We start from the raw sequence: 27334 nt of genomic DNA, 5'->3' as shown, positions 1-27334 counted from the left end.
CTCCCGCTGGAAGGGGAAATATGAAGCGGAGCCGCCGCCGCGCTTCGTGGATACGGGTGAGGACGCGGCGAGTGGAGCCCGATCTGAGGAGCGAGGGACGGGCTCCCGAAGGAGAGGCGGTGTGCCCCGGCCGCGCTGCCGCCCCGCAAGCCGCCCGCCCCCTAGTGCCGGCCATGGGCTGCCCGGCCCGGCGCTGAGCGCGGCACGGCCCGCAGTGCGTGGTGGCGGCACGGAGCGCCGAGATGTCCGTCCCGTACGGCAGCCTGATGCGGTACCTGTTCCCGGCCCTGCTGCTGCACGGTGAGTGCGGGGAGCCCGGCGGTTCCTCGGGTGGGAACGGGGCGCGGCTGGTGCTCTCGTCCTGCGCCACGGGTCCGGCTGAGGGGAAGGAGCGCAGCCACGCGGAGCTCGCCCGCTTCGCCTCGGGGGCGAATAAAACTTCGGAGCAGCGGGGTGTGGTGAAGCCGTGCCTCTGTCCTGCTCGGCTGGGCACCTTGCGTGCCTGTGGCTTTGGGACTGAGCGGCTGGACGGGCAGCTGGCACAGCGATGGGCGTTGCCAGAAGGTCCGACCTGCCGGACCATGCCTCACCTGCGGCCGAGAAGGAGGCTTGTGGCCGGGAGGTGATTGCTGCGGCGTTTGCCGGCATAGGACACCGGGGGCTCGGGATGATGCTGCCCGCTGTTCTGCTGAGCCACGGACTGACGTGTCTCCAAACCCCAAGCAGGCAAAAGTTTGGTGCCTAATGTATTTAAACTTGTGTGTGCTGTGTGAAGCGCGTACATCCAGCTTGTTTGTCTAGAATCCCGATGTTCTTCAAGAGCGGCTTCTGAAAGGGAGGCTTTTTAATTAGCTGCTTCGGTATGTCTAACATTTGGCAGCCAGATTTGAGAAATCCAGGCGAGATATCGTTCTCCAAGAGTGACTCAAGCTCCTCAAGTCACAGCATCGTTTTGAAGCACATTCTTAACTCAAGAGTACTTTGTAGCATCCAGACTTCAGTTAAATTTTCCTAGGACCCTGAGGTGGCTTGTAAAAAGAGGAATTTGCTTTAGCTGTTAGAATGCAAGTAACCTACATGGATTCAGGGTGAGATCTGTGAGCAGGGATAAGGGTTTCAGAGCTATTCCTGGGATTGATTTTGCGGAGCGGGGATTGCCTCTCTCTGTGTTTGTACAAGTGCTAAGCACACAGATGGTATTCAATAAATAATAAAGAGCATGGACTTCTGATTGTGTATTTTGTTTCGAAAGACAAAGAGCAAAAGACCTTGTTCCCCAGGAGGGGGCTTTATACCCTTCTCACAGCTCAGCAATGAAATCCAGAGAGAGCATAAATGTGTTTAGTTAAGCCAGACCCGCTGGGACGCCAAAGGTGTTTCTTAAAACTCTTGTGATCCGAGATGTAAGAGTGAAAATGGGAGGCTTGGAGTTAGAGGGTAAGGAGAGGAGGTGTAATTACAGGGTTGCACTCCCTGGCTCATCTGCTTGGAATTACAGAGCAGTGCTGAACCCTGGCTGGAGCGGGAAACAAATCAAGGCTGATGATCAGATCAAAACAGCAACTGCCAAAAGAGCATGAAGTAGGAAAATAGTCTATTTTTTCCATCTGTGGTTATGTTTCACCAAAGAAAGTATACCTATATTCTTGCAGAATGATGCAGCTTGGTGGCTTGTGTGTAAACATCTATACCTCAGTGAAGTAGCAGCTCACAGTTGGGGTCTGAGCTTCAAGCGTGGGGAAGTTGCCACCGTTAAAAGCTTGAAAATGCCATTGGTATCATACAGGGGACTGAAGTTCAGCTAGTCTGTATGCACTTACCTTGTTAGCTTTAATTTGCCTAGAGCTTTTTCTGTGTGCATCCTTCAGCCAGTGGCCAGCCTGAGCTGATGATGTGTAAGAACAACAGGCAGTCCCAGGGGATTGCAGCGCTAAGCCTCTTTACACCATGTCATGTTGTCTTCAACATTTCTATTGCACCTAGCAAATTAAGGGTTAAAAGTGAGTGAGAGGGTGTGTGTGTGTGTGTGTGTGTGTATTTAGGGTTTAAAGCTTTATAAAGCAAGTTAGAATGTCCTGTAAGACTAAAACTTATGCTTTCATTACGTTAGGAAATGCCTACTTTAACATTGCTGAATTACTATTTGGAAAAACTTGTGTTCCTTAGTCAAAATAAAACCTGTGCAATATCATAAGAGGTTTGCAGCTGGAAGTTGTCCATTATCACTGTTTTCTTTGCTTAGAGAGAAAGCCACAGAAGTTTCAGATGTCAAAAGCTAAGATTGTTCAGCTCCAGAAAACCTGATTAATAAGAGTCAACTCCAAGAGGGTTCAAAACAAATTTGGCTAATTTCTTTTGGAAACGTAAACTTTTTTTTTAACAAGTACAGATGCTAAGAAGAAACTTTAGCTTATTTCTGATTATGTTACTGCTAGAATCATGAATTAGAAATCCTAAGTAAAACAATTTGTTGATAACATCATGGAAATAGCCCTAATGAAGATGAAGACAGGACTTCTGGGCTTTTCAGAGCAAAACTGTTTATGCTTTTAAAAGTTCACTGGCAATATTGTTTAAGTTAGTGTTTAATTTCAAAACCTGCTTATGGAAAATAAGTAAGTGTATACGATGTAAATACCCATGTCTGTAAAATGGACCAGAATTGCACTGCTTGCTAGAGGCTATGAGAGCTGTTCCCTCTGTAACATGCTGCATTTGGCAATCTGGAAGACAATGAATAAAAGAGTAAAGGGGGGAGTTTGCAGGGAGAGATAGATGAAGTTTTATTCACAATTTCATTAGCGTAAATTTGATTTCACCCATCCTCCGTAGCTTGGCTGTGGGCTTGCAGTGGGAGGAGATGGTGGTGGTGAGCCATCTTTGCACTCTGTAGTGTGTGTAGGAGACAGGCTGGCGAGCGATGGAGCCCAAAACTGGCACACAGCATGCTGATGGCAAGTATGCCCAGCAATTTAGAACAGTAGTGTTTCATTTATGGACGCAGTGCTCTAAGTAGGGCTGCTGGAGGGTGCGGTGGCCCATGGCAAGCTGGTTAGCGCTCCTTGCGCGGACACAAGGCCCACCTGAACAAACAGCCGCACCGTGTGTGGAGGACAGCAGTGTGCAGATGTCCGTGATGGAGACCAGATGTCGGCTTCAAAGGGGGCGAGACCCAACTACTGTCGAGATTAGATTGCACTTCAGCACAGGGCTGCCCCGCGTGGAGGTGGGCTTTAATTAACCCTTTGTGGCTCTGGAGGAAAGCATGTCCATTGGGTAGGGGTGGTTTTACTCTTGGCACTGGGAGCTGCGGGGATCTGAATTAACAGTCAGGCTCGCACTTAGCAGAGCTTCCCTGCTACGTAGCTGCTCAGTGCTGGGTCCTCTGATCTCCTCCAAGCAAAGATAGGGCTGTAAGAATCTAAGCCGGAAGCAGCTAGCCTTGAGGAGCTTCGTTCTAGCTCTGCCATCTAAGGACATTTTATCTCCCTCCAGGCTCTTTCATGCTCTGCAATGCTTCTTTCCCTCCGTGAGGGCGCGAGGCTCTTTGGCAGCTGTGCCTGCAAGCCCTGCGTGCACAGGAACATCAGCGGATACCTGTTAAGGGAAGTCATTGTCCTGTCTGCTTTTATGACCAGGAAATTCAGCTTTCCTTTCCCAGCCCCTTTGTTCTCAGCAGCTAATTTAGGTCCTGATCCTGTGCGAGGTCCGTTTGAAGTTCCAAGCGCAGAGAAAACACTGGTAAACACAGACAGCGGCTTGGTAACAGGACATTATATTCCCCTATGTAATTACACAAGTTTGCACTGCAGCTGAAGGCCTGTCACGAGCATTATCTAGCACTCTCCCACATCAAGAAAGAGAGTAATCCAAATGTGTATTTATTTAATTGTGCAGGGCGACTGCCCAGATAAGGAGCTATAAACTTAATCCTGCCAATTATCCTTTATCTGTGGTAAAGTTTTTAATGTTTCAAACAGGTTTGAACTTGAAAAGGGCTTGAAGCAAAGCTGCAGCCTGCATGTTCAAGTGTCATTGTGTGTTTTGCACTTGGACTACCACTTGAGATTGTTTTAATTTGTAGCAGAATGGTCCTCTTCTAGAGTTCGCAGGGCTGTAAATTGAAAGTCCAAGTGGTTCTTCCTGAGCAACCCCAATCCAAATCCAGTTTTTAGTCCTACTTTTTGTTAACGTTTATCCTCCCATTGAGCCAAAGGTGAGCCTGCTGAAGGTGTAGTAGCTAAGAGCCCGTGTGTTGAAGTGCTCCATTTGGCCATATTAGAAGACATGGTTTCCATTCTGATAGAGGTGTTTGTTAATTAAACTGATTTAAATCTAAAAGTTTAACCTTTAAGATTATTCAAGCTATACTTTTGCAATCTTGCAAAATTGAGAACAGAATTTGCCCGTGGTGTCTAGATATGAATTAAAAGATTAGAATTTGTTCTCATGTGCTCAAGCACAACACTTATCATTATCGGTGGTACAATTGTACATTGTTTGCATACTATTTTTCCGAAAACTGAGCCATTGAGTATAGCAGCTCACTTTTTTTTTTGCAGAAATGTTTGTGAAGAGCTTTTTGCAAGCAACTTCTGAAACACATTTGGGTAACCAGCTGCCAGCAGATCACCCTTTCGAGACTGGTATTTTACTTGCAGCTATGTGCAGAAATCTTTGAAGAACTTGAAAGTAACCCATCTTACCTTCCAATTATTTTTATCTGCAGTGGTTGTTCCCACATCAGATAGGGGTTTATGGGTGAACCCCAGAGCTTGAAGCCCCCGCCTTATCAGCACCTGGTGCAGTGGGTGCTGCCAGCTATGCATTCTCACCTGGCAGCTGCCCACACCTTGCTTTCCCACTCTGATGGTTGTTGGCTCTACCTCTCTAACACTTGATCTGTGGGGCACTGAAGGGGATTCCCAGCTGGGAGACGGAGCTGCAGCACCTTGTGTACTGTCTTCGATTCAGACTTTGGTGCTAAAGCTGTACTCTGATCTATGCTGCTAGGTCTTGATTATGAAAGTGAAGTTGGTTATCAATGCATCAAAAATGCGTTTGTTGTTCTTTATTTTGCTTTTCTAGGAGGCTCTGGAATTTTCTTTTTTCTTTTGGACTTGCTGCTGTGAATAGGCAGCCACCGTGGGGAGGCTGATACAATCTTATGGCCTGTGGTCACGGTGTAGCTATAGGAAGTGTTAACTAAAATGCTGCCATTAGCACCATGCAAAGAATGGGTTTTATGTCTGTCAAGCTTTTGAATGATTAGATGGTGGACTATCTCTAATGAATGTGCAAGTCCTTCATTTCACATAAAAAAAAAATATTAAAAGTGTCAGACCTTGAGTCTGAAATATGTGGCTTATCATGGAGATTCTGAAGCCTATCATCTGTCTGTGCTATAGGGAATAGCAGAGCTGGATCCCTCTGAATGAAAGTTGTGGCTCCAAGTATGTTGCAACCATGCTTGGGCTCCAAAGTGGGCTTTTAAGAGCCATTAAATTCTTTTCTCAGTTTTGTGAAAGCATGTTTTAATCTTAAGCCTTCCAGCAATGTCCAACTTTGAACATTGCCAGATAGATCTTTTACAATGAATGCCATCATCCCCATGAGGCCTCAGATTTGCAGAACACTTCACTAAGCACTGCCAAAGGGGAGCAGGGGATTCTGTGCTGCTTTGAATTATCCACAGTGTGGAAATGCATAGGAGACAGTGTTCAGCTTCATGCCCTGCACAGAAAGTACATCACCAGTCTTTGTAAGGGATTTCTAGGTAACACAAGTGAAGTTAGGGCACCTTTGACTGGAATTCATACAAGCATATGTAGTTATAAACAAAAGTGTTGAAAGCATGACTCAGTGAGGAGGAAGGCTCTGCTGAATTAAATATTTCCTTACGTCAGCAACACAAACACTGAAAAATGTAGTAAGCAAGGTAGGGGTCCCATCATTGCCTTTTAATCTTACACCATAATCTGTATTCTGATAGTCAGGTCCAATGTATGGGATGTTGCCTGGCATGTGTGTGTCTTCCACATCTCTTCCTCAATCTCTGCAGTCTTTCTTATGTTCTCATGCCTGTCTTGACTTAAGCTTCTTCCCATCATCATTTGTCACAGTTTGATGGATGTATCCTGAGCACATGCTTACTTCTCAGATACAGATCTCTGTGGCTGACAATGCAAATCTCCCATCCACTGGGTACAGTTTGTTGTTTGCAAGATAGAACTACATCCAGCTGTACTTCCAGGGAGGGCTAGAGGCCACCTTGCTTTTAAGCAATATCAAAAAGACACTGCATAATGTCACAGAAAGTTTGACTCCTTTTCAAAAACCCCTCTTTTCATTATTTCCTCCAGGGAATAATTGGCAATATATAATGTGGTTACCGCATCTTCTCTTTTGCTATGTACACATACAAGATGGTATCCTTCTGCAGGAGGATTTTGCTTGCAGAAATTAAATGCCCAAATATGTTTAAATGAATAAATCATTCATTTTCAAGCGCATCTGTACTTATGAATCATATGACATGTGTTATGAAAAGCACAGCAGCCTAAAAGCAAAGTGCGTGATACATGTGCTTTGGAAGAAGTCACTTGAACCATTTCAAAACCTCCTCTTAATGGCAGATTTCAAATGCTTAACAACTCCAGGCCAAAATGTAAATTTCCAAAGGCTTTTTCAAAGTGACATAATTTCTTTGCAGAAGACATCCTGATAGCTGTGTTTCTGTAGAAAGAGTAGTGACAGCTCCAGCATACAGCAGGTACCTTGCAGACGGTACCCTTTCTGACACAAAAGAGCTATGGACAGAAGTGCTCCATTAAAGGGAATGTGCTGAATTTTTTGAGTGTGTAAAGATGTAAGGATGGGAAAACTTGCTAAAGGAGAAGTTCTCAAACATCAGCTATGGTTCATAACAACAGAAATAGGTGTATGGCAAATTTCACTGGACCCGGCTGAACTTGTTCTTCTGGAAGTATGAGGGCCTGTGACATCAAGCCCATGCCCACAAGGTTTCAGATAGACCCGATAAGCTCAAGTTTTTGAGAGCTGAGTTCTGTTCCAGGTGAGCTAGGCTGCCAAGAGATGCTGGCTTAGGGCCAAGAGGCTATGACCATGAAAGACTGATGAAAGACCTATCTACTAAATCCTGCCTCTCAAAAGATTGTCAGATTCAGGAGAGCATCGTCCTGGTGTGGTCATGCTGCTTTGGATGTGACCCTGCCATGTCTTGCTTTAGAACAACTGTTGTTTGATGCACAAGAGAGACTGCTCAGCATTGCAAAAAGGCTTAAGAAGACTGGCTTTCAGAAAGAAAGAAGTACTGACCCTCTGAAAGTCCTTTAAGTGCATCTCAGATGGCATGCTCAGATATCAAAGCATCTCTTGTATTTATTACCCTTTAGAAAGGAAGGCCATAAATTCAGAAGGAAGAATTAGAGGTAAACTGCAACAAAGCTGCTAGATCTGCTAATAAAGACTGTGAAGTTGTATCTGTTAATCTCATTAAATCTCAAGATCATTCTGTGATAAGTACTGTTTACATTCAAGTATTTATAGTCATGTTTCTGATCACTCCTTACTCTGTCTACTGGAAAACTCCTTGCCTTTGTTCAGTGTAGAAATTGCTCTTCTTAAATGGGTGACATGTATTTGTATTTCTAGCAATGCCACTTTCCCAGGTGTTAACCTAAGTTTATTCCAGAAGACATGAGACCTAGTCAACATCATGAGTCACTGACACAGTTTACTTTTAGCAATAGGAAATGGCAAAGCTTGGAGGCAGTGTCTATTTAAAAATGAGTAATGCTGGTTTTCTATTAAGTTCTGCGGCAATACTGTGCACTGTGGGACTGAGCACAGCCTTAACATCAGCCTGAATGACAGAGCTTACATTTAGAGGCTGCTCTTTATGCCTCATATTTTGATATCTGACTTGGGGAATACAGAGCAGGGTCTAGTTTGGTGGCTTGGACTGCATAGGGTGAGTGATACAAAGAGCCCAGTTCCAGAGCCAAGTTGGGCAGGAAAGTCATCAAAAAAGACAGGGCAAACCCTAACCCTTACCCCTGGGAGCACATGTCATTGAGCCTTCTCTCTCCCCAGACAGCCAGACTGGCTTCCAGGGCACACCCCATATTCTTTTCCTAGCCCAGAGGCTCTTAAATTCTTTTTGATAAAGTATTAACAGTATCCCACCCGTTATGTAAGGTTCATGTTTTTCATCTCTTAACCTCTAGATGCATGCTTTTCTTTTGATCCATGTTTTCCAACATATCTAAGAGCACTTGGTGCCTAAAAGAGTAAAGACGCATTCCTCCTGAAGCTAAGTATTCATTTGGTCCAATTAATATTGTGTAAAAAGATCGCTGGTGGGTTTTGTATGTATACATTAGTAGAAACCAAAATTACTGTGTGATGGAGACAAAATTAGCTTTTGAAATTCCTTTTCTCCTTTAAAATAAAAATAGCAGGATCTGTCTCTAATTGACCACCTCAGTCATCAAGGAGGCTTCCTGTGTGCAGAGGCTTTGCTTTTAAGATCTGTTTTTTCCTTGGCTTTCGAGAGTACTCTTTGTTTGCAAGTTTAGTATAGAAGCGTTCAAATTAGAGGGGGGCTGAAACCACAGCTTATGTCCAGATCTGGATACAAGTTTCTGGGAATTCCAAGGCCCAGATTTCTTATTGTCCTGACCAGAGATTAAAGAGGTGTCTGTAAAATTTAGCTCTAGAGCCACATCACTGGGTGTAGAAATGCAGCACTTAGGTTCAAGCCTTTGTGGAATTCCCGAAAAGAAGAGCATTGCATTTATTTTTTTTATTTTTCAAACGAGACAAGAAATGTCCCCACACATAAGAATTTCCCCACACATAACGTTGTGAACAAATGTCATTCAACACAAGATGTTCACAACCACCTTTATCATGTTGAAGGCTCTCTTACTGGGATCACTGGATAATGTCTGCTTTTCTATTGCAGGGCTGGGAGAAGGCTCTGCTCTTCTTCATCCGGACAGCAGGTCCCACCCCCGTTCCTTGGAGAAGAGTGCATGGAGGGCTTTCAAGGAGTCACAGTGTCATCACATGCTGAAACACCTCCACAATGGGGCCCGCATCACTGTGCAAATGCCTCCCAATATAGAGGGACACTGGGTCTCTACCGGGTAAGGAAAGATCAAACGAGATGCTTGGGTGGTGTATGTGAAAGAGGAAAAGGGGAGGAAATGAAGAAAGAAGGACAAAAATTTTTATATATTTTATATATATATATATATATATATATATAAAACAAGCAGAGGAACTAATTTCTTTAATATGGTGATACTTCAAATTCCAAATGCTTTGCAATAAGTTTATGTATAAAAGAAGGAGCTGTGTTATGTACAGAGGAATAGCATACTATAAAACTATCTTGATGAATCAATTTGTAGTCTCGATTTTAAACAGCAACTGTGAAATATCTTTAGATCTCTTTCTGAATAGAAAAGAGACCATCAAGTCACCAAAATGCTTATTCAAATGTAACATTATACTATCTTAGACTGCATGCATTAGATCCATTGAATGGATCCTTATTTTCAAAGTGTCTAGCACAAGTTAGTTTTCTTAACAAAAGAAATTAAGAAGCTGTATTTCACCAGTTCTTTTCCTCTCCATACATGATAACTTTTAATTCAGAGAGCTATTTTGCTTGATGTCTCAGCAGGCAGTAGTTGCCCATATATTTCAAGTGAGTTGTAGTAGGAGAATCTTGGGCTTCAGCAGCTGCAGAAACCAGTTCCCTATTCAGTCTGTGGATATTTGGCATTTCACTTTCTGATGTTATCAGTGCTTTTGCTAAATCTACCATGCAAAAGAGAAGAATAGATGTTTAATAAGCTGTGACTTTTTTCATAAAATTAGACACATGGTAGTCCTTAGACAAAAAGGAAAAGTGAAATATGACTCAAAGTATTTAAATCTACAGAAAGTAAAACCTTAGGTTATATTACTGTATATTACTGTAATAGCAGAGGAAATTCTTGGTGAATTGGCAGATCATAGTACCTAGTTCCTGTTAATTTCATTTCAGAGGGACTTGAGTACCCAGATATCTCTGGACCCATGCAGTGTTGCTCATTCTTGTCACCTATACTGTACATGATGTGCCACCTTGCTAAAATTTTGTTTCTGTCTTCCTACAGCTGTGAAGTCAGAGCAGGCCCAGAATTCATCACAAGATCTTATAGATTCTATCACAATAATACATTTAAAGCCTATCAGTTTTACTATGGTGGCAATCGCTGCACTAACCCTATCTACACATTAGTTATACGAGGCAAAATTCGTCTCCGCCAAGCATCCTGGATCATCCGAGGGGGTACTGAAGCTGATTATCAGCTACGCAACATACAGATCATAAGCCACAATGAAGCAGTAGCCAAAAAATTAAGTGAGTTGGTCAACAATACATGTCCTGGATTTATACCAGAAGATAGTCCCTGGGAACAGGATGTGAGCTATGATTTGCTCAGAGAAGAGAATGGCTGTGAGTGCACCAAGGCTCTGAATTTTGCCATGCATGAACTCCAGCTGATCCGCGTCGAGAAGCAGTATCTGCATCACAATTTAGATCACCTCGTGGAGGAGCTATTTCTTGGAGATATTCATACTGATGCTACCCAGAGGAGGTACTACCGACCTTCCAGTTACCAACCTCCTCTTCAAAATGCCAAGGTATGTATGTGTGTATGGCATCCTGTTCAGTTACTAGTGACAAAGCTCACGTTATTCAGCTCCTCTGGATCAGTGCACTAGTGTAATCTAAAATGCAGATGTGGTTCTAAAATAAGAAATGGGTGGTGGCTTTACAGATGATGCAGTCACTTACAAAAAGATCACAGAGCATATTTCAGGGAAATAGTACCTCTTTTGTGATTTATGAGACTGCAAATCAAATGCATGAAAGGTAGTCTAATGAGCTAAGGCTGATAAAGGCCACTGTGAGTCTGAAGATGGTATCGAAGACCTCTTGCAGAGGTGACTGAAGTTGCTGGCTGGGACTGTGGTTAAAGGCTAGCAGAAGAGAAGAGAGAAAGTTTGATGCAGGACTGAGAAAGGGCTAGAGAAACAGGCATCAGTGCATGCTTGTATAGCTGCAGGAGCATCAGGGGGAGAGGAAATCAGATTGTATCAACATATGGAATTTGGGTGATCCATAACCTGAAGAGAAAAAGAGGAAATTGGAAGGCAGAGACATGAAAGGGGCAGCAAGAAGGGGAAAAAATGGATGGACTGTGCAGGTCATGGATCCAGAAGCAGGCATACACACTAATGAAATGAAAAACACGTGAATTTAGAATGGGTCTCTAGTTCCATTTGATAATACTGTTTTCAAAGGAGCTTCAAAGTGCCTTTAGCTTCATTGGGAACCGATCAACTCATGGTAAGTTAAATAAAAATCAAACAGGAAGAGTAGGCATTGATGGCCTGTAGCAGGAAGTCTGTCTGTACATCTTTCCTGGTGACATTTCAAAGGAATGCAGCAATTGGAACCACATTGCAGGCTGCAGTTGCTATCAGTATGTTCCAGCTAGAGACTGCTGCACAATCACTTCCAGCTAATGAGTTATCACCATTTTTAATCCTCTCACTGTGTAACTGGTTCAAACAGTAACTAAGCTTATCAGCAATAGCAGGAAACACAACAAGGGAAAGGAGAGTTTTGATGGGAAAGCCTTGGCTTTCCCTTCCATTCAAAAAACCACTCCGTCCACTCTGTGTTGTGTCTACCTCTTCTGAATATCAAATTTCAGTAGTTCAGGACTTTACGTGATCTGCCTTTAATTATTTTAAAAGCGTGTCCTGGTGATAATTTTAATCTACAACCAGCTATGTCTCCATACAAACACTGCTGTCACTTCTTTCATTAAGTTTTCTTCAAGTGGCATGGGACGAATCTGCTTCTTGTTCATAAACATACGTCTTCTCAAAATGGAGAGTTTTAGCAGCAGTAGATGAACCACAGGACATTCCTCATCACAAATGTTGGATTTGGCAGTTTTAATTGTCTTAAATTAATTCAAGTAAACTCTTTGCTCATTTGGGATTGAAAGGTCTTTCCTAAATCTCTACCTTAAAAAAAATCTGTAGAATCAGATTATCTGACTCCAGCTACATTGCATCTGCTCAGCAAATATGGTGTATCTTTTTTTGACCATGTGAAACAGAGAAAAAAATCTTGATGTAGTGTACCCAGGTGACTATATTTTCAAATCTGTCTGGTCAAGTTGAGTTATCTTGTTAGGGACTGATTGATGACCCAGTAAATGCCTACATTTCAACCTATTAGTAATTTCATTACAATCACAACAATCAGGTGTACAACTGGTTTTATGCAAATAAGACTTTTGTTCAGATCTGAGCAATTTTAGGAGGTGCTGGTCACAGTTTTCCTGCCTGTCTTTTGTACTATCATAGAATCAAAAAGATAGAATCTTTTTGCTTTTAAAATAATATTTCCTCTAAAATGTAAGGTTCAAATTAAAAGGATTAAATCTTGCCTAAGGAGGTCTGTTTCTCAAGTCACATTGACTGTATAAACCAAAAGATTTTACAGATATCTGACAGCACTTGAAACTCTCATTTACACTCACAAAGCCCATTATCTCAAGCATGATATGATCCATTCTGACTTCAATGGATGACATTATATGAAAGGTAAAAGCAGTCTCAGTCGATGAGCTGTGGCAGCATGAAGGGGGCCTGCCTGAGCCTCCGTGCATGCATTTAGCTTGCAGCCCCACATCATGGTGGGCTGATCTTGTCCTGAGGTATGTGTGCACTGAAATCAGTGAAAACCCATGAGGTGGATCGCAGAGGAGGCTCCCATATTATATGTTTACAAGAACTGAGGGAGTAGAAGGGTATACAAGCCAAGTTATCCATTGATATTTATGAAGTGCAGTTCTTCCTAATAAGACTTTTGGTAGCCAATTCTTGGCAGGGCTGAATCTTGAGGCTGCCATTCATAAGAGTACTATTTATTGGCTACAGGAAGTACTGTTACTATAGAAAGCAAAAGTTTAGTCTTGAGTACACCAACATACACAAAAATTCCAGCTCTCCGTGACATAAATTTCATGAAGTTTCATAAATGGAGGCCCCAGGTCCTGACTTTCAGACCTCTTTGTTCAGTTCTAACTTCTGGCCAGTTACTCTGTTCCTCCTCAAGCCTTTGCACAGCCTCGTAGGCTCCTGCAATATATGGTATTATATCTTCAGGGTCTGGATTGCTAGGACAACAGTCTCAGCTGGAGCCTTCAGCTGCAAAGTGCAGGAAGGTTGAACACAGACTGAGTGTCCCACAGTGTAGGTTCTCTTCATAATTTGGTTGGGTTCATCTTGTTCCAGTTTGGTGTGAAATTTGTTTTACCTAGAGAGAAGTTGGACGTGCTGATAGTTGACATTCAGCATGGCACAGATAACAAATATCCTTAAAAATGAGCTTTCAAAGCAGCTAATATGAAGGACTTCTGGGTTTCGGTCTGTACCTAGCCATGAAGTTCCCTAGGCCAGCAGGACCCCAGCCTGACTGTGGGACTTAGTGTTTGCTGGATGGAGAAAGCATAGTAACAGAAATGCTGGGTTTTTTTGTTTCTTTTGTGTTGTTTTTTTTAATTCAAAAAGCACAGGCAAACATACTGCTGGAAGGTTATAACCCTTCTTCTTTGAACTCCTTTCCTTTTCTAATTGTTGCTCCACTGGGACCCAGCTGAAAATGAGTTTAAATGCTAAATTGAGTTTAAAACTACAAGTCACAGACTCCTCTGGAAACAGGACACCATGAATAAATAGAAACGTTAAATCAACTTGTTTTTCTTTAAGGTTTTTGCAGTCATACCAAGAGGTTGGGGAGGCCAGGAAATTACTTCTGAAGTGAATCAGGTGTATTGTGTGGAATCTTTCATTTAAGGCTTTTTTCATTTCCTTTTTATTTATTTTTATTTTATACTTATAATAAAGACCTGCCTAAAATAAGTTAAGAGGATTCACATTTTGAGTTAAATTTATAGTTAAGCCTCTATATAGAAGAAAGTTCCACCCTGCTCAAGAGTTTACACAGCCTGTAAGTTGGATGCGGTAGCCACATTCATTACTTATGTGGTTGAAATGAATGGTAATTAAAAGCAAAAGATTGCTGGATATGCTAGGAATGCCAAAGCCACATGATCGGGACTTTAAACAAATAGAATTGGACCTTCTCCAAACTCCTGCAGTGATTTCACCACAGGGCGGTAAATCAAAAGGGCCGTCCAAAAACCAGACAGCTTTATGCTGAGCTACAAATCTGAATAATTTCACAGATTGCCGTATCTCAAGTGTTCATATAAAATCAGGGAGCTTTTAAAAATATCTAATATGTCATCTCCTAAAGCTTTACAAATGCTCTTAGATAAGAGCATACCTTAAACAAATTCCTCTTGTAAAAGACATGGAAGTTCCTAAGAGCAGCTGATTAATAGATCGCTGCATACATTTATCTTAGCAGTCCTCCAGCCTTGCTCAAGGTATGAATCAGAACTTGCTGATGAAGTGGGCTGAAAGTCTTTGATGTGCCTTGAGGTAGGGAGTTTAGAAAGGGATTCGTGTTAGTGCACGCTCAGGCTCTTTAGCCAGCAGGAGAGGGCACGCTGGTGGAAAGAGCAGGGTGGTGGAACTTCTTGGCAGTCATCGCCTGTGTTGTACAAAAAAAAAACACGGATGAGGGCAACACCAAGCCTGGCTGACTGGTCATAAATTCATACCTTATTTGCAAACTCATACAAGTACTTGTAGGAAAGGAAGCCTTGAATACATTATTCGTTCAAAGTGCGTGCTTAAAATGCCAGGAATGTTTACAACACCAGTACTGGGGTGCCAATTTCATATCTGATTGCCTCAGAAATACAGTTCTGTAAACAAAGAACTCCTTGTGCTGTTTTATCATCTGACTGAGTAACAGGAAAGATCAGACCATGGCTGTGATGCCAGGACATTCTGGTTAGATCGTTAGTTAGGAATTAGGCTGGAACATCACAAGAGTCCTAAAATATGCTTAGAATATAAACCTTCCTTCTGCCTTTGCCATGCTCAAACACTTGCTGGCCCCATGCTTTCAGTAAGATTTTCCCGTGGAAAAGATTCCCAAGTTGTCAGTTCTCTCTGACAAGTTTATTCACCATTGGAAGCTGCCTGCGCAGCTAATGCAGATTCTACACATGGAGACCGGTGCTTGGTTTTTGCTTTAGCCAGGGGGTGAAAGAACAAAGCGCTCAAGGTTTTTTGAGCTTTTGACAAATTGGGTGTTCAACTCTTTGAAACTCAGTTACTTCAGCTGTAGGGGAATGTGATGTACTGGAGGAGCTCCCAAGCGACTCCAAGCATGAGTGAATAGATGTTAAACGTGTGAAGTGCCTCCGAGAAATAGGCAAAAGACTATCTCAACCAAAAAGTGTAATTTTGGAGGACAAAACCGCTTTGTTTGCCAGAGACTTCTAGATTAAGAGACTTCTAGACTTCTGGATTAAGCCAACACTTGAAGGGTTTCTTTTGTTAATTATTATTGGCCAAAGACTCTTAGGGAAATTATGAGGGGAGCGAAAAAAGAATATCAGAAGAATGTTCAAATATGTTAATTCCAGGTTTATGAACAGCAACTGTGTGTATGATGCACTTCAGAGATAAGAGAATCAAAGAGCTTCTAACTGAACCTTCCAGAGCTGTGTTGCTTTTAAAACCATATTTCTCTTTGTGGGTCACTGTCTGTTCTTCAGTTGCAGCAAAAGTCTGCTCCAACACAAATACAGCACCACAGATAAAAATTAACTGTTTAAGTTTGCAAAATAAAAGAAGGCCCTTCAGCAAGTATATCTAGCCTACTGACATCCTGATTCTGTTGGCACCTAATTGTAATTACTTCATCTCTTGTAAGCAGTGAAGAACTTGCTAGTGATATTGCTATGCAGTTCAGAAGCTTGTGTAAGTTGCTATCTAAAGACATAATACAGCTTAACTTTGAAATATCTGTTCCTGAAAATGGACATTCAGAATATTGCTTCATGTTTTCCAGGAATTTTTTTTTATACTTCCCAAAATATTCATGTCACTATAAATTAGTATCATCTTAGTGGGATAGAGAACATGCAAGTAAATTCATCTGAGAGAAGGCCATTTTTATCTTTGTTCCCATCTTTTGCGTAGACTAAAGACTTTATACCGGAAAGGAACAAGCAGAGGACTCTTGTTTTTCATTTTGGTTGTATTTCAGTTTTATGCAGGGTTGTGCAATGGAATCAACATGATAGATCAGACAGCTGCATAACGATAGTGCCTTCAGATTCCTTCATTATCTTTCTCTTCATAGGAGAAGTTAATAAAAGCTGTTCCTAATATCTGAAAATATACAAGCACACATTTGTAGATAAGTCCCAACATATCTCCACCCTCCTTCCGGCATGCAGCTCTTCTGTTCCACACCAAAAGAAATCCCAAATTGACAGCCCTGCAAAGGAGTTACAGCTCTCCCCAGCATTTCATTTGCTTCAAGATTTTTTAATTAAAGTTTTAAATCTTTGTTATTCTTCATTCCCTTTGGCAGGCTGAATTATAACTGTGTCAGCTGTGCTTTTCAACTCCCCAGAGCCAGCCTAATGCACGTTCGCCAACTTCGTTTTGTATGAGGTCATGGAAAGCCTGCAAATTATCACTTTTGTGTTAGAGGGAGATTGCAGCCATTTGTTAAAACGCTGTCCTGGTCTCTTATCCAGAGCGGTGGAGGAGTGGAGCTTGATACTACACTGAGCAATTTGTAGAAGTGTCCTTTGGGTGGACTCATCTCCTTGGCAGTGTCTTTTCTGAGTTTTTACTTGAATTGACACCTTTTCCTAGCATCCTATCCAGGCATGCCTTGTTCCAGTTCTATGTGCCCTTCCCATGACATGCAGCATTCAGGTGAGTGTGCGAGATAAGAGCTAAAACATTTTCTTTCCTTTCTTCACCCATAGTTTTCCTCATAGTAAGGATCAGCCCTAACAAGGAATCACCCAACGCAAGAGAAACATGAACTTTTGGATAGCTGGAGCCTGGGCTGCCTCATATGCTGGTTAGGAGCATCTCCACCTTGCTGTGGGGCTTGTGCTAGCCCTTGCCACCCACAATACAATGTAAATGCAACCCAACCTTTTCCAACCACAAACAAGACCAGCATCAGTAATCGGTGCAAATCAGTGCTGGCTAAAGGTGGCTTTGTGCCAGCTGGGAACCTTAGTCTTCCGAAGAAGCTTTCCATGCTACACCTGCACAGATGTGAGTAATAAAGCAGCAGCAGTAGAGTGTTGTGGAAATAGTTTTAACATCAGTACAAGACTGGTAAGGCAGGATATTGCTAGAAAAATGGGAAATACATGACTTTACAAGGTATTGTCACTGAGCAGGACAGATGACAGCAGCCCAGCAGAGGGAACAAACCCAGCTGGCAGGGGTATGTGATAAGGGAGGGATGAGTGCATTTAGAGTAGCCGCACTGAATATCTATCTGAGTTTGAACAAAAACTGAGAATTGAAAGGTTCCTAGAGAGACTCTGCAGAAGGAAGCTACAGCTCTGCCAAAGATTTCAGGGTTGGGCTTCGGTTTGACATTGGCATTACTGGGAGGGAAGGAGGGAGGAGAAGTCCAAAGATGGCAGAGCCAACCACAAAGAATACATACTGTGGCAGAACCGATGCTGGAATCTCCTAACCAAGTTATGGGTTAGGAAGGATGCGTCCGCTATGCAGTGGCTTCAGCTAAAAAGAAAAGGTGAGGCAATTTCACAAATTCCTTTAGGAAACTGATGTGTAACTCCTTATATGCTTAAAAGGTCTTGCAAATGCAAAACTTGGGTTCACCACTTCTTTGTCAGCTCCTTTTCCTCTACTTGAGAGAATTCCAAATAACACCAGTCCCTTGTCTCTTGTAGTACCAGGCCTATTGAAAAAGTTGCTGTACTTTTGGATGGTTTAAGAGCTTACTGTGACACATCACTGCCTGCTAGGCCTTTGTCTTAATGTATCTGGTGTGGTTAAATATCAACTGTTTGCCATTGTAAGTGATGACAGAGAGAACTTGTCAGAAAATGGTCACAATTCTTAATTAAAAATACCCAGAAAGCCCCTAAAAATGTCTCTCTCTTTTTTTTTTTTTTTAAATAGACACTTATCACTGAAAAAAAAAAAAAAAAAATCAGAAAAAACATTTTTCTTTGTTTCACTCTTCCTCCAGATTGTATATATTTATTATTTTCACATAATTTTAATAAGAATCTGATGAGAAAGTGTCAAATTATTTTTTCCAATCTTTTCTGCTAGGAATGCATTGCATTCTACAGGGAAAATGTTGAGTTATAGTTGGAGCTGTTCCAGACAGCTCCATAGATAAATTTTTGATTGAGATACAGACACATTTTCAGCATAAAAAAATATAAATGGGTAGGGAAGGGAGCAAATGTGTTTGAACAGGGTGATCAGTTAAATATATTTTCAACCTCCTCTTTCCTTTTAGTGCTTGTTTGGTCCCTAAATACAACTTGAAGTACCTCCTGCAAATCCTCTCCTTGATATTAAGCACTGAGTTCAGCTTCTGCTTTAATCACGAGGGAAGGGTAGATTCTCTGTACGTTTGGTCCATAGATATCTTAGACAACAACAGGGTCAGAATACAAGCAAATAAAAACAGAATTCAAACAAAACTAGAACACCTTCCAGAAGGATCTCTCCACATGCTACCCAAATTCCATTTTACCACCGCAGAGAGCTCATTCTGGTTGCGTGATGGATTTCTTTTATTTTTTTAATCCTAGACTGCAACAAATACTATGAATTAATGAGAGAAGAGTTAGTCCTGGGCAGCCACAGAATCACATGGAATTTAAAGAGAAAAAGTAGGATATGCTGAGAAGGTTTGTGTTTCCGACTATCCACAGAATTGGGAAAAAGATCAAGTAACCTCATCCTTGTTTGCTTTTTTTATTAGAAATCTCCCTCCTTGGCTTCCAGAGCAGCCTGGCCCTGTTACCACTTCAGTTGAGGCAGCAGGAGAGAGGATAAGGAAAAATGTTGCTGGAAATGTTCAGGTCATAAACTATTTTCTCCCCAAGTACAAGAACTGAGTTTCCAGCCAGAGGTTTGGGCTCTTTTCAACCCACGTGGCCTCATGGATTAATTCAGAAGTTGGCTTCAGAGAAGCACCCAGGAGAGTGAGGAATTGGGCTGCACGGATCAGCTCTGGAAGCTGCTTGGAGGCACCTTCCCTCTGCCCATCGTTGGGCAGCAGCCATTTCATGGGCTGTTCCTTTTAGCAAGACCTCGGTGTTAGAAATACTGCACTGAACACCTAGGATATCCCAAACATAAAACAGATGTTCATCTTGTCCACTGATCACTTTATTGCTTTCTAGTTTATGTCATGCCCGAATGAGCTTTTTATTGAGTGTACTTAATCGTGTTTGGACTCAAATGTCCTCTGCCTCTGTTCCATATTTTCTTTGAACGTCTGTTTTTAGAGATTAATCTTTTCTGAGACAAATGGAAAGGGAGTGATTTGCAAGACACAAGCCAGTGTAATTAAGAGCCCAGAGCAGCTGACCTGAAAAAAGCAACACTGAAAGATACAGTCAATTGATAAGCATAAATTACACATAATTAAGTCCAATTGTCTCTTAAGAAAACCAGATCTTTCTCATGTCTTGGACAGAAATTGTACTGAGGAATTTTACACGTGGCATATTCTCCCACTGAGAAGTTTGCAACTCTGTGGAAGATAGAATCAGAGTGAAGAAGGTTTAAATAGGATTAGGCTCAAGCACTAATGTCAGAGAAGTGATGCATTTAGATATCTCATCAGGCTGTACCCCAAATCAAATCAGCAAGGAACTGGAGTGGAAGGGATACTGCTGCTTCCTCTCCTCACCTCCCCAGCCTCTCCCTGTCCCTGTCCTTCTTCTTGCAGCCTCAGCCACATTATCCAGGTGCATTTCCAGTAACTAAAAGGTAAGCGGTATGAACTTTCATTAGTAGTGCAGCCAGCCAGGCCGTCATAGCTGGTGCAGTCCTTGGAAATTAGACGTTCTCATCATTCAGGATACAGCCCACAGAGGTCAAAGAGCCAGATGAACTACAGAGAAGTATTTGTACTGCTAGACTTCACATTGATTTGAGTTAGCCTGGACCTTCCTTGAGTTTGTCCAAGGAATCCCCTCCACCCACAGCAGTAGCATAAGGAGAGCCGTGTATTCCTTTTGCATGAGCTTTGCAAGATTGGGGAAATAACTCATCGTTGTGCCTCAGGACATGAGCCCACTCCCGATAAGGAGAAAGAGACTGCTCACAATTACATACTTATTTGCATTACAGAGCTCCATGAACCTTCTACCCACTGTACCACTTGCCACAGCCAAGAGACAGCACAGGGGAGCAAGCAGCTGCAGGTGGGACCCATCTGCACCTTCTGCAACCTCATTGTGATGGAGAAGACATGAAATGATGATAATACTCTGTCCAGCATCTGAGCCTTGGCTCATAATTGAAATGGGTATTAATGGTGGAGGAGAGAGATGAAACCTAAATCCGCTGCTCCAGAAATGGCAAAATGAATGTTTATACTTGGTAGTCCTTCCTGATTGAAGAGCTCCTTCTTGTGCATGCACTAAATTTGAAAAACAACAGAGAAATCCCACAGACACACAAATGTGACCAGGAAGACAACAGAAAGGGTTTCAGTTTTTCTTCAGATTTTGAAGAAAGGCAACAGAAACACTTATTCCTGCAACACTGCCTTTTCCCCATCTTGCTCTCCGTCATACTAGTGAGGCAATCACAGTGATAAAGTTTATTAGTTAGGGAGCTGTGGCATTCACCTGCTCCATCGTGGGATTGCAACACTGGAGGAACAAGTGTGAGGTAGGCACTTGGCTCAGCTCACTTCAGGTATCTGAGCGAGGACACCGCCAAATTTTGTAGTTCTGTGAAACCAGACCACTTTCCAAAAAAAGAGACTTGACATCCTCCAGAGGAAGGCAGAGTTCAACAGACCAGTTTGATAAGTCCCAAACAAGATAGCAGATTAGACCTGGTGATTCTACTGCAGACAAAGAGAAAGGAAGACAGTAGACTTCTATCATATTGTGCTTGGAAGTTTGTTACATTAAGCTGCATTTGATTTATTAATTTACCTACTTACGGCACCTAAAATTTCTGCCTGCTCTCTGACAGCTCACAGTCTTTAACCTCCTACCAGTCCTACATCAAACAAAAAAGCTGTAATTGTCTGCTTGTATGAACTGAGATCAAGTCACATGGGAAAGTCACGCAGGAAATCTGGAGCAAAACAGACTGACTCTTGATTCTTCTCTTGACAATCAGTAAACCTAAATTGAAGCCTGCAGTTTCAGATTCTAACACCCCAGTTTCACAGTCTTTGTGTGTTACTAGTGTCTTTGGTGCCCAGGAGAACAAAATATTTTGTACTAGCCTCTGATTTTAGTTACAATGCCACAAAACCATGCTAACTTTGCCAGTTCCAGTTCACTTACTGTAACACTATAATGTGATGGAAAGTACAGCTATAGTAGTGGGATGACAAAGTCTTTAGCTGCAACAGGAGGACAAACCCAAATGCAGAAGCAAAGAAAAAAGCTGCTTACCTTTGGAAGGCCTCAAGTAGTCATGTATCTCCAACAAGATGCCCTTGCCTCCACTGCCAACAACAAGGTCTGAGAAGGAGAGAATCCTGACTCCACCCCTTCCAGTCACTCAGGGGCACTGTGTGCACCTGAGCACCCCTGAGTTGGCTCTGCCTTCTCACCAGGTGCTCAATCACTGGTTCAGGCCATGACTTTGCATTTCTGCTACATTCACTCAGTTCAATATTCTTTGTACTTACGGTCCTTCTATCCATTTGCAGATGCTGAAACATGAATTTTAAAATTACTTAACAGGCTCCACAAAGGGAAAGAATAGTCTGCTTCAGTAACATAGTGACCATGCAGTTTTGCTGGAGGCAGCAAGTCCAGTCTCCTACTCAGAGCTGTTCTGTGCGCCAACACTGGTTCAGATTAATCTGGGCTACACCATTTAACAGGCATAGGCTGCCAGAGAAGCTGTGGTGCCCCATCCCTGGAGGCACTTAAGGCCAGGTTGGATGGGGCTCTGGGCAGTGGAGGTCAGGGGCAGCACGGGGTGTGACTGGGTGGGCTTTGAGGTCCCTTCCAACTCAAGCCATTCTATGATTTCTTATCATTTTGTACACAGACCATTAGTCTGAATCTAGCAGCAGACTTTTATTGATTTTTACTGACTTTCTGAGTCTACATAATCTGAAGAGAAGGCAAACATACACACTATTTAATATGTGCAAGAGGGATGTATTGCCTGAGTCATGTGTTGATTCTCTGAAGCTACCTATGGTCATATTATTGTGTTATGTGTAACTGTGAATCCTGAGGTGTGCTGCAAGCTGAAGATAGCAAATGGAGAAATGCTGACTCCATAGTGGCACATCTGGACCTTAAAGTATTAGAGATGAATTTGAACATCTGTATAATGAGAGGAGCTCAGAGAGATTGCAGAGAAAAGAGCTGGATAGGGCCGTGAGGAAAAAGTATTTGTTCTGTACACATCTCTTTCCCCAGTGGCTGCTCAAACTGACGAGGTGATGTGAGGAAACCCACCAGGTCATGCTCCCGTGCCAGGGCACAGTAGGCAGCACTTCTGAGAGGCCCTGTCTGCACATTGTGAAACACCCTCAACTCTCACAGACATGGAAACTGGGGCACTTGGCTCCCAGAGGCTTGTGCTCAACAGAACAGTTCAGCTGCAAGCCTTCATCGAGCCTGACAGACTCTGCAAACCCTACTCTTGCTGGAAGGAGCCATAAAGCTTTCACCATGTTCAGCAACACTAGGCTGTGTCTGCTTCCTGGAGCACCATAGGCTCTGTATAGGCTCACTCACATCTCCCTATCCTTACTGCTGTCAGCAGGGTCATGTGCCTGACATGGAGAGGAAAATCTGCAGAGGCTGCAGTTGGGACTTTGCTAGATAGAGAAAGGGGATGTCTCACAAGTTGGTGCTCAGGAAAGCTGACAAGGCCTAAAATAGCAGGTGGCTCTTCTCCCAGGCTGCTGCCCATGTGAAGGGCATACTTAAGACACCTGTGTCCATCTGCAGTACCAAAGCTAACAACTGATGCAAAGAGCTGAACAAAGATAATAATTTCTAACATGAGACTCGTCTAATCTCTTACATAGTAAGTTACAGACTGACCACGTCTTGTGTGACTGAAGGATGCAGCCAGCCTTTTCTAGATTCAATCAAAAGCTGAACTAAAATGTTCACTTTATATGTGGGAATTAATCTCGTAATTCCGCTCCTGCTTGAAACAGCTCGAAACAAATGCCCTGGTTATCTGCCCTTGTTTGCAGATAGCACCTCATGAGAGTTCCTCTCTGCTTTCTTTCAGAACCATGACCGCACGTGCATTGCGTGCAGAATCATCTACCGCTCAGATGAGCACCACCCACCCATCCTGCCCCCCAAGGCAGACCTGACCATCGGGCTGCATGGCGAGTGGGTGAGCCAGCGCTGTGAGGTGCGGCCGGAGGTCCTCTTCCTCACGCGGCACTTCATCTTCCATGACAACAACAACACCTGGGAGGGCCACTACTACCACTACTCAGACCCCATCTGCAAGCATCCCACCTTCACCATCTATGCCAAAGGCCGCTACAGCCGAGGAGTGCACTCAGCCAAAGTGATGGGCGGAACAGAGTTTGTCTTCAAAGGTAGTGTGGGGGCAGAGGTGGCCACATAGCTGGGGATCAAAGCAGAGCTTGCTCACCACAATTCCGTGACTAAACAACTTAACTCTGTTGTTATTTGTGGGACTATTTTATGATTATTCCTGGGAGTTATTTAATGGGAGGCTCTTTTGGAAGGCTTTCTGTGAGCACCCAGCCAAACTGTCCAGCTGCATGGCATTTTTTGCCATTGAGGCAATACTCAGTTGATGGTCATTGGTGTCCCTTCCACCTAAAGTCCTTCTATGATTTTATGGTTCATTTGAGGCAAAAAAACAGAAATCTCTAAGACACAATAAAGTAAGATCTTGTGTCACTATCTGTTGGAGTCCAGTAGCCAGACATCAAGCATCTAATCAAAATTCTCAAGATTAGATCCATGTCCTAGGGCTCCTTCAGTGGACAGAAAAGGGCCATAGGTGATATAAATTTTCTGGGAAGACAGATACAGCAGTGTGTGTCATTTCATCAGCATCCAAGGGCCTAGAGCAAGTAGGGATGTCTCCAAAGCCAGCTTTGATTAATCCCACCACAGTGCAGACTAGATGTATCTAAGTGAACCCCCTCAAGTACTCCAGGAAGTGGCACTTGGTGACACTTTCCAGGTCCCTGAAAAGTCATCTCATACCAACAGCCTCGTGGCAGCCTGCTCAGAAAGAGCTCAGTGGTTTTAACCACTTACACAAACAAACATCTCCAAAACACAACATCCATCCATAGCACCAGCCTCAGCAGAGCATGTGAAAACCCCAAGCACGCTGTAGGCTCCTCTCCTCCTCCTTTTAGTTACTATGTGAGAAGCATATAGACTTCCTGCATGTCTCCAATTTAGGAAAGCAGTTATAAGAAAGGATGTACTGATCTGGGATTTCCATAGGAGGCAGGATATCCTTGCCTGTCAGAGCTTTTGCTCTTCTTAGTTTTATGCAACACATTCCAGCTCAGCTCCAGTTTTTGCTTGAATTTCATGATTATGATATGCCAGCTTGCCTCACAGAACAAAGTCACTGATTTTGTTCTGGTAAAATTTTCAGGTCGCTCTCTATGGATTATCTCTTATGCCAGCCAGGACAACAAGTGTCGAGCCATTGAATCAAATATCTGCTTATAAAACCTCAGAATAAACAACAAGTATAAAAAGACATGCACATTGTTAATGGCCTGCAAAAGAATCTGGAGTTCAGTGTGTTAGGAGGCTTGAGGGTTGGTTATTCACTTCTGTTTTGGTCAGCAGCAATCCATTTGGAACTTTTTTCTTGATACAATCCTAAAAGCACACAAAGTATCTCTGTTCACCTTCCACAGGCCCATTCAGTTTGGCTTTCCCCAGCTTCTTAAACTCAGCTGAAAAGTAAAACTTAACACACCTGAAGCAACTTAAAGTGAAGAAGCTGCAACATATCTGTTTGATATTGCAGCCACTGTTTAGATAAGGTCCCCAACAATCAGAAATACTTAAGTCATGAAAAAAAAAAAATGGACAGGTAATAATATATAGAGAATGTGGTATTTTACAAATTTTCCAATTCCAATTATTATTTCCCTAGCGTTACATGTGTTTAAAAATGGTAAATGTAGGTTATAAGTAACCCTCCTTCTGGTTTAATAGGGATGTTAATAAAATATGAGTAGAGTTTTCTCATTTCCTCTTTAATGCATCTCAACTAGGCTTTATCTGGGAAGGATTGCCTGGAATTTATGTAAAGCTCTGCTTAATCTCTGACTGAGATAGGGAGCCATCAGGTTTTTTCCAGCTGAATGTTTGGGTGCGTGTGCATTCTCTACAAGAAGTAATTACACCGAGATGTAAAACAATGCATAGATTTGCTGGCCATACCTGCAATGTTAAAAAAAAAAAAAAAGAGAGATTTAAGGAAAAAGATTCAGAGCTGCGATAACTCCTATTAGTTAGATTAAAGGACAGGCCAACATAAATTCAGGAAGCACCAGCACGTACTCTGAGATGCATTCAAAATAGCCTTATCCCTTGGTTTCTAAATGCATTAAGCAGTACATCTGACTTGAACCCTCCATGACATCACTAGCATTAGTTGTTATGAACAGAGACAAAGGGGTCAGTTTTGGAAGGGTTTTGCAGTTTCCTCAGTAACCACAGCGTGCATTGATTGAATGCTAAGGTTGTGCCTGCAGAGGATGTGGAGCATGCTGTGCAGAGCGGGCAGGCGGAAGGGTCATAAGGCTGATGTCAGCGTGTCACCTTTGCTTTCATCTCTGTTTCTCTGCTAACAGCTCTTCTCTTCCTCACTCACAGTGAACCACATGAAGGTCACACCGATGGACGTGTCCACAGCCTCTCTGCTCAACGTCTTCAATGGGAACGAGTGCGGAGCGCAGGGCTCCTGGCAAGTCGGGGTGCAACAAGACGTCACCCACACCAACGGCTGCATCGCGCTTGGCATCCGCCTGCCTCACACCGAGTATGAAATCTTCAAGATGGAGCAGGATGCCAGGGGCAGGTACTTGCTGTATAATGGCCAGCGACCCAGCGATGGCTCCAGCCCCGACCGACCGGAAAAGAGAGCCACGTCCTACCAGATGCCTTTAATTCAGTGCGCTTCATCCGTACCCAGATCTGAAGAGTCACCAGAGGAGAATAAAATACGGCTGTATAGCAGCGGGGCACCAGCAAAACATCCCAGTGCCTCAGCTCTTGCTTTGGTGTTGTTTATTTGTACTGTGTCATATTGGGACATTCTCAGCTAGAAGTGAAAAAACTATTTTTCATGACTACAAAGCCAGGATTCCACAGACTGAGGGTTGTTTTTCTTCAGAAAGAAAGGGACGTTTATTTTCTTGATGCACTTGAATGCCTGAGAACTGTTGTTCTTTTCCTTATTTCCCCCCCTCCCTGAATCACGAACGGCACTCGTTTGATGTTTGTGCTTTGAACTTCATCCAGTCTGATCCCTGGCCTGACATGACTGCACAAAAGTAATTGCACTTTAGGACTGCAGACTTCTGGGGGGCGGGAGGGGGTCTCCTTTTATTTTTTATTTTTTTAACTGCTGGGGTGAACGTTGTGATCCTGCTTCATTGTCTCTGCCATTTTACCATGGTGGTACTGCTCTGCCCAACGCTCAGTTTCTCATCAGAATTTAACTCCATGGAACAAATCAGTGACAGCGGTTTCCTCTTGGCTTCAGGATTCTGGTAGAGATGTGTATATAGGATGGAAACCCACACAGACTTACCTGGTCATGATCTCACAGCACAACACAGAAAGAAACAGCAAGTCAACAGCCCTCCACTGAGATAGTGCTAAATGGTCGATATCTCCAATTAAAAGATATTCCAAGTAATTTAAACTGTTTCACAGTCATCAAATTGTAAAAATAACCAGTGGTTTAATATTTTCTCATTCAACTTCGTTAGCTGCATAATTGCTTCAACACTTTCTTATATATCTAGCGAGTGGTTATAACCAAGTCCCCTTAAAGCCAGACAGGAGCAGCA

At 42.9% G+C, this 27334-nt stretch overlaps 1 protein-coding gene across 1 annotated transcript; it reads left to right on the top strand.

The window, feature by feature from the left end:
- Positions 1-27334, top strand: APCDD1 (APC down-regulated 1). Its single transcript, XM_048938584.1, has 5 exons — positions 1-300; positions 8990-9173; positions 10194-10725; positions 23524-23845; positions 26133-27334. The coding sequence occupies exons 1-5, from the start codon at positions 243-245 to the stop codon at positions 26582-26584; spliced, it is 1548 nt and encodes a 515-aa protein (XP_048794541.1). The 5' UTR covers positions 1-242; the 3' UTR covers positions 26585-27334.

This window comes from Lagopus muta, chromosome 3, assembly GCF_023343835.1.
Source record: "Lagopus muta isolate bLagMut1 chromosome 3, bLagMut1 primary, whole genome shotgun sequence".
In the NCBI taxonomy this organism is placed as follows: domain Eukaryota; kingdom Metazoa; phylum Chordata; class Aves; order Galliformes; family Phasianidae; genus Lagopus; species Lagopus muta.
The sequence above is the reverse complement of the archived record's forward strand: the minus strand, read 5'-3'. Positions and strand labels throughout refer to the sequence as shown.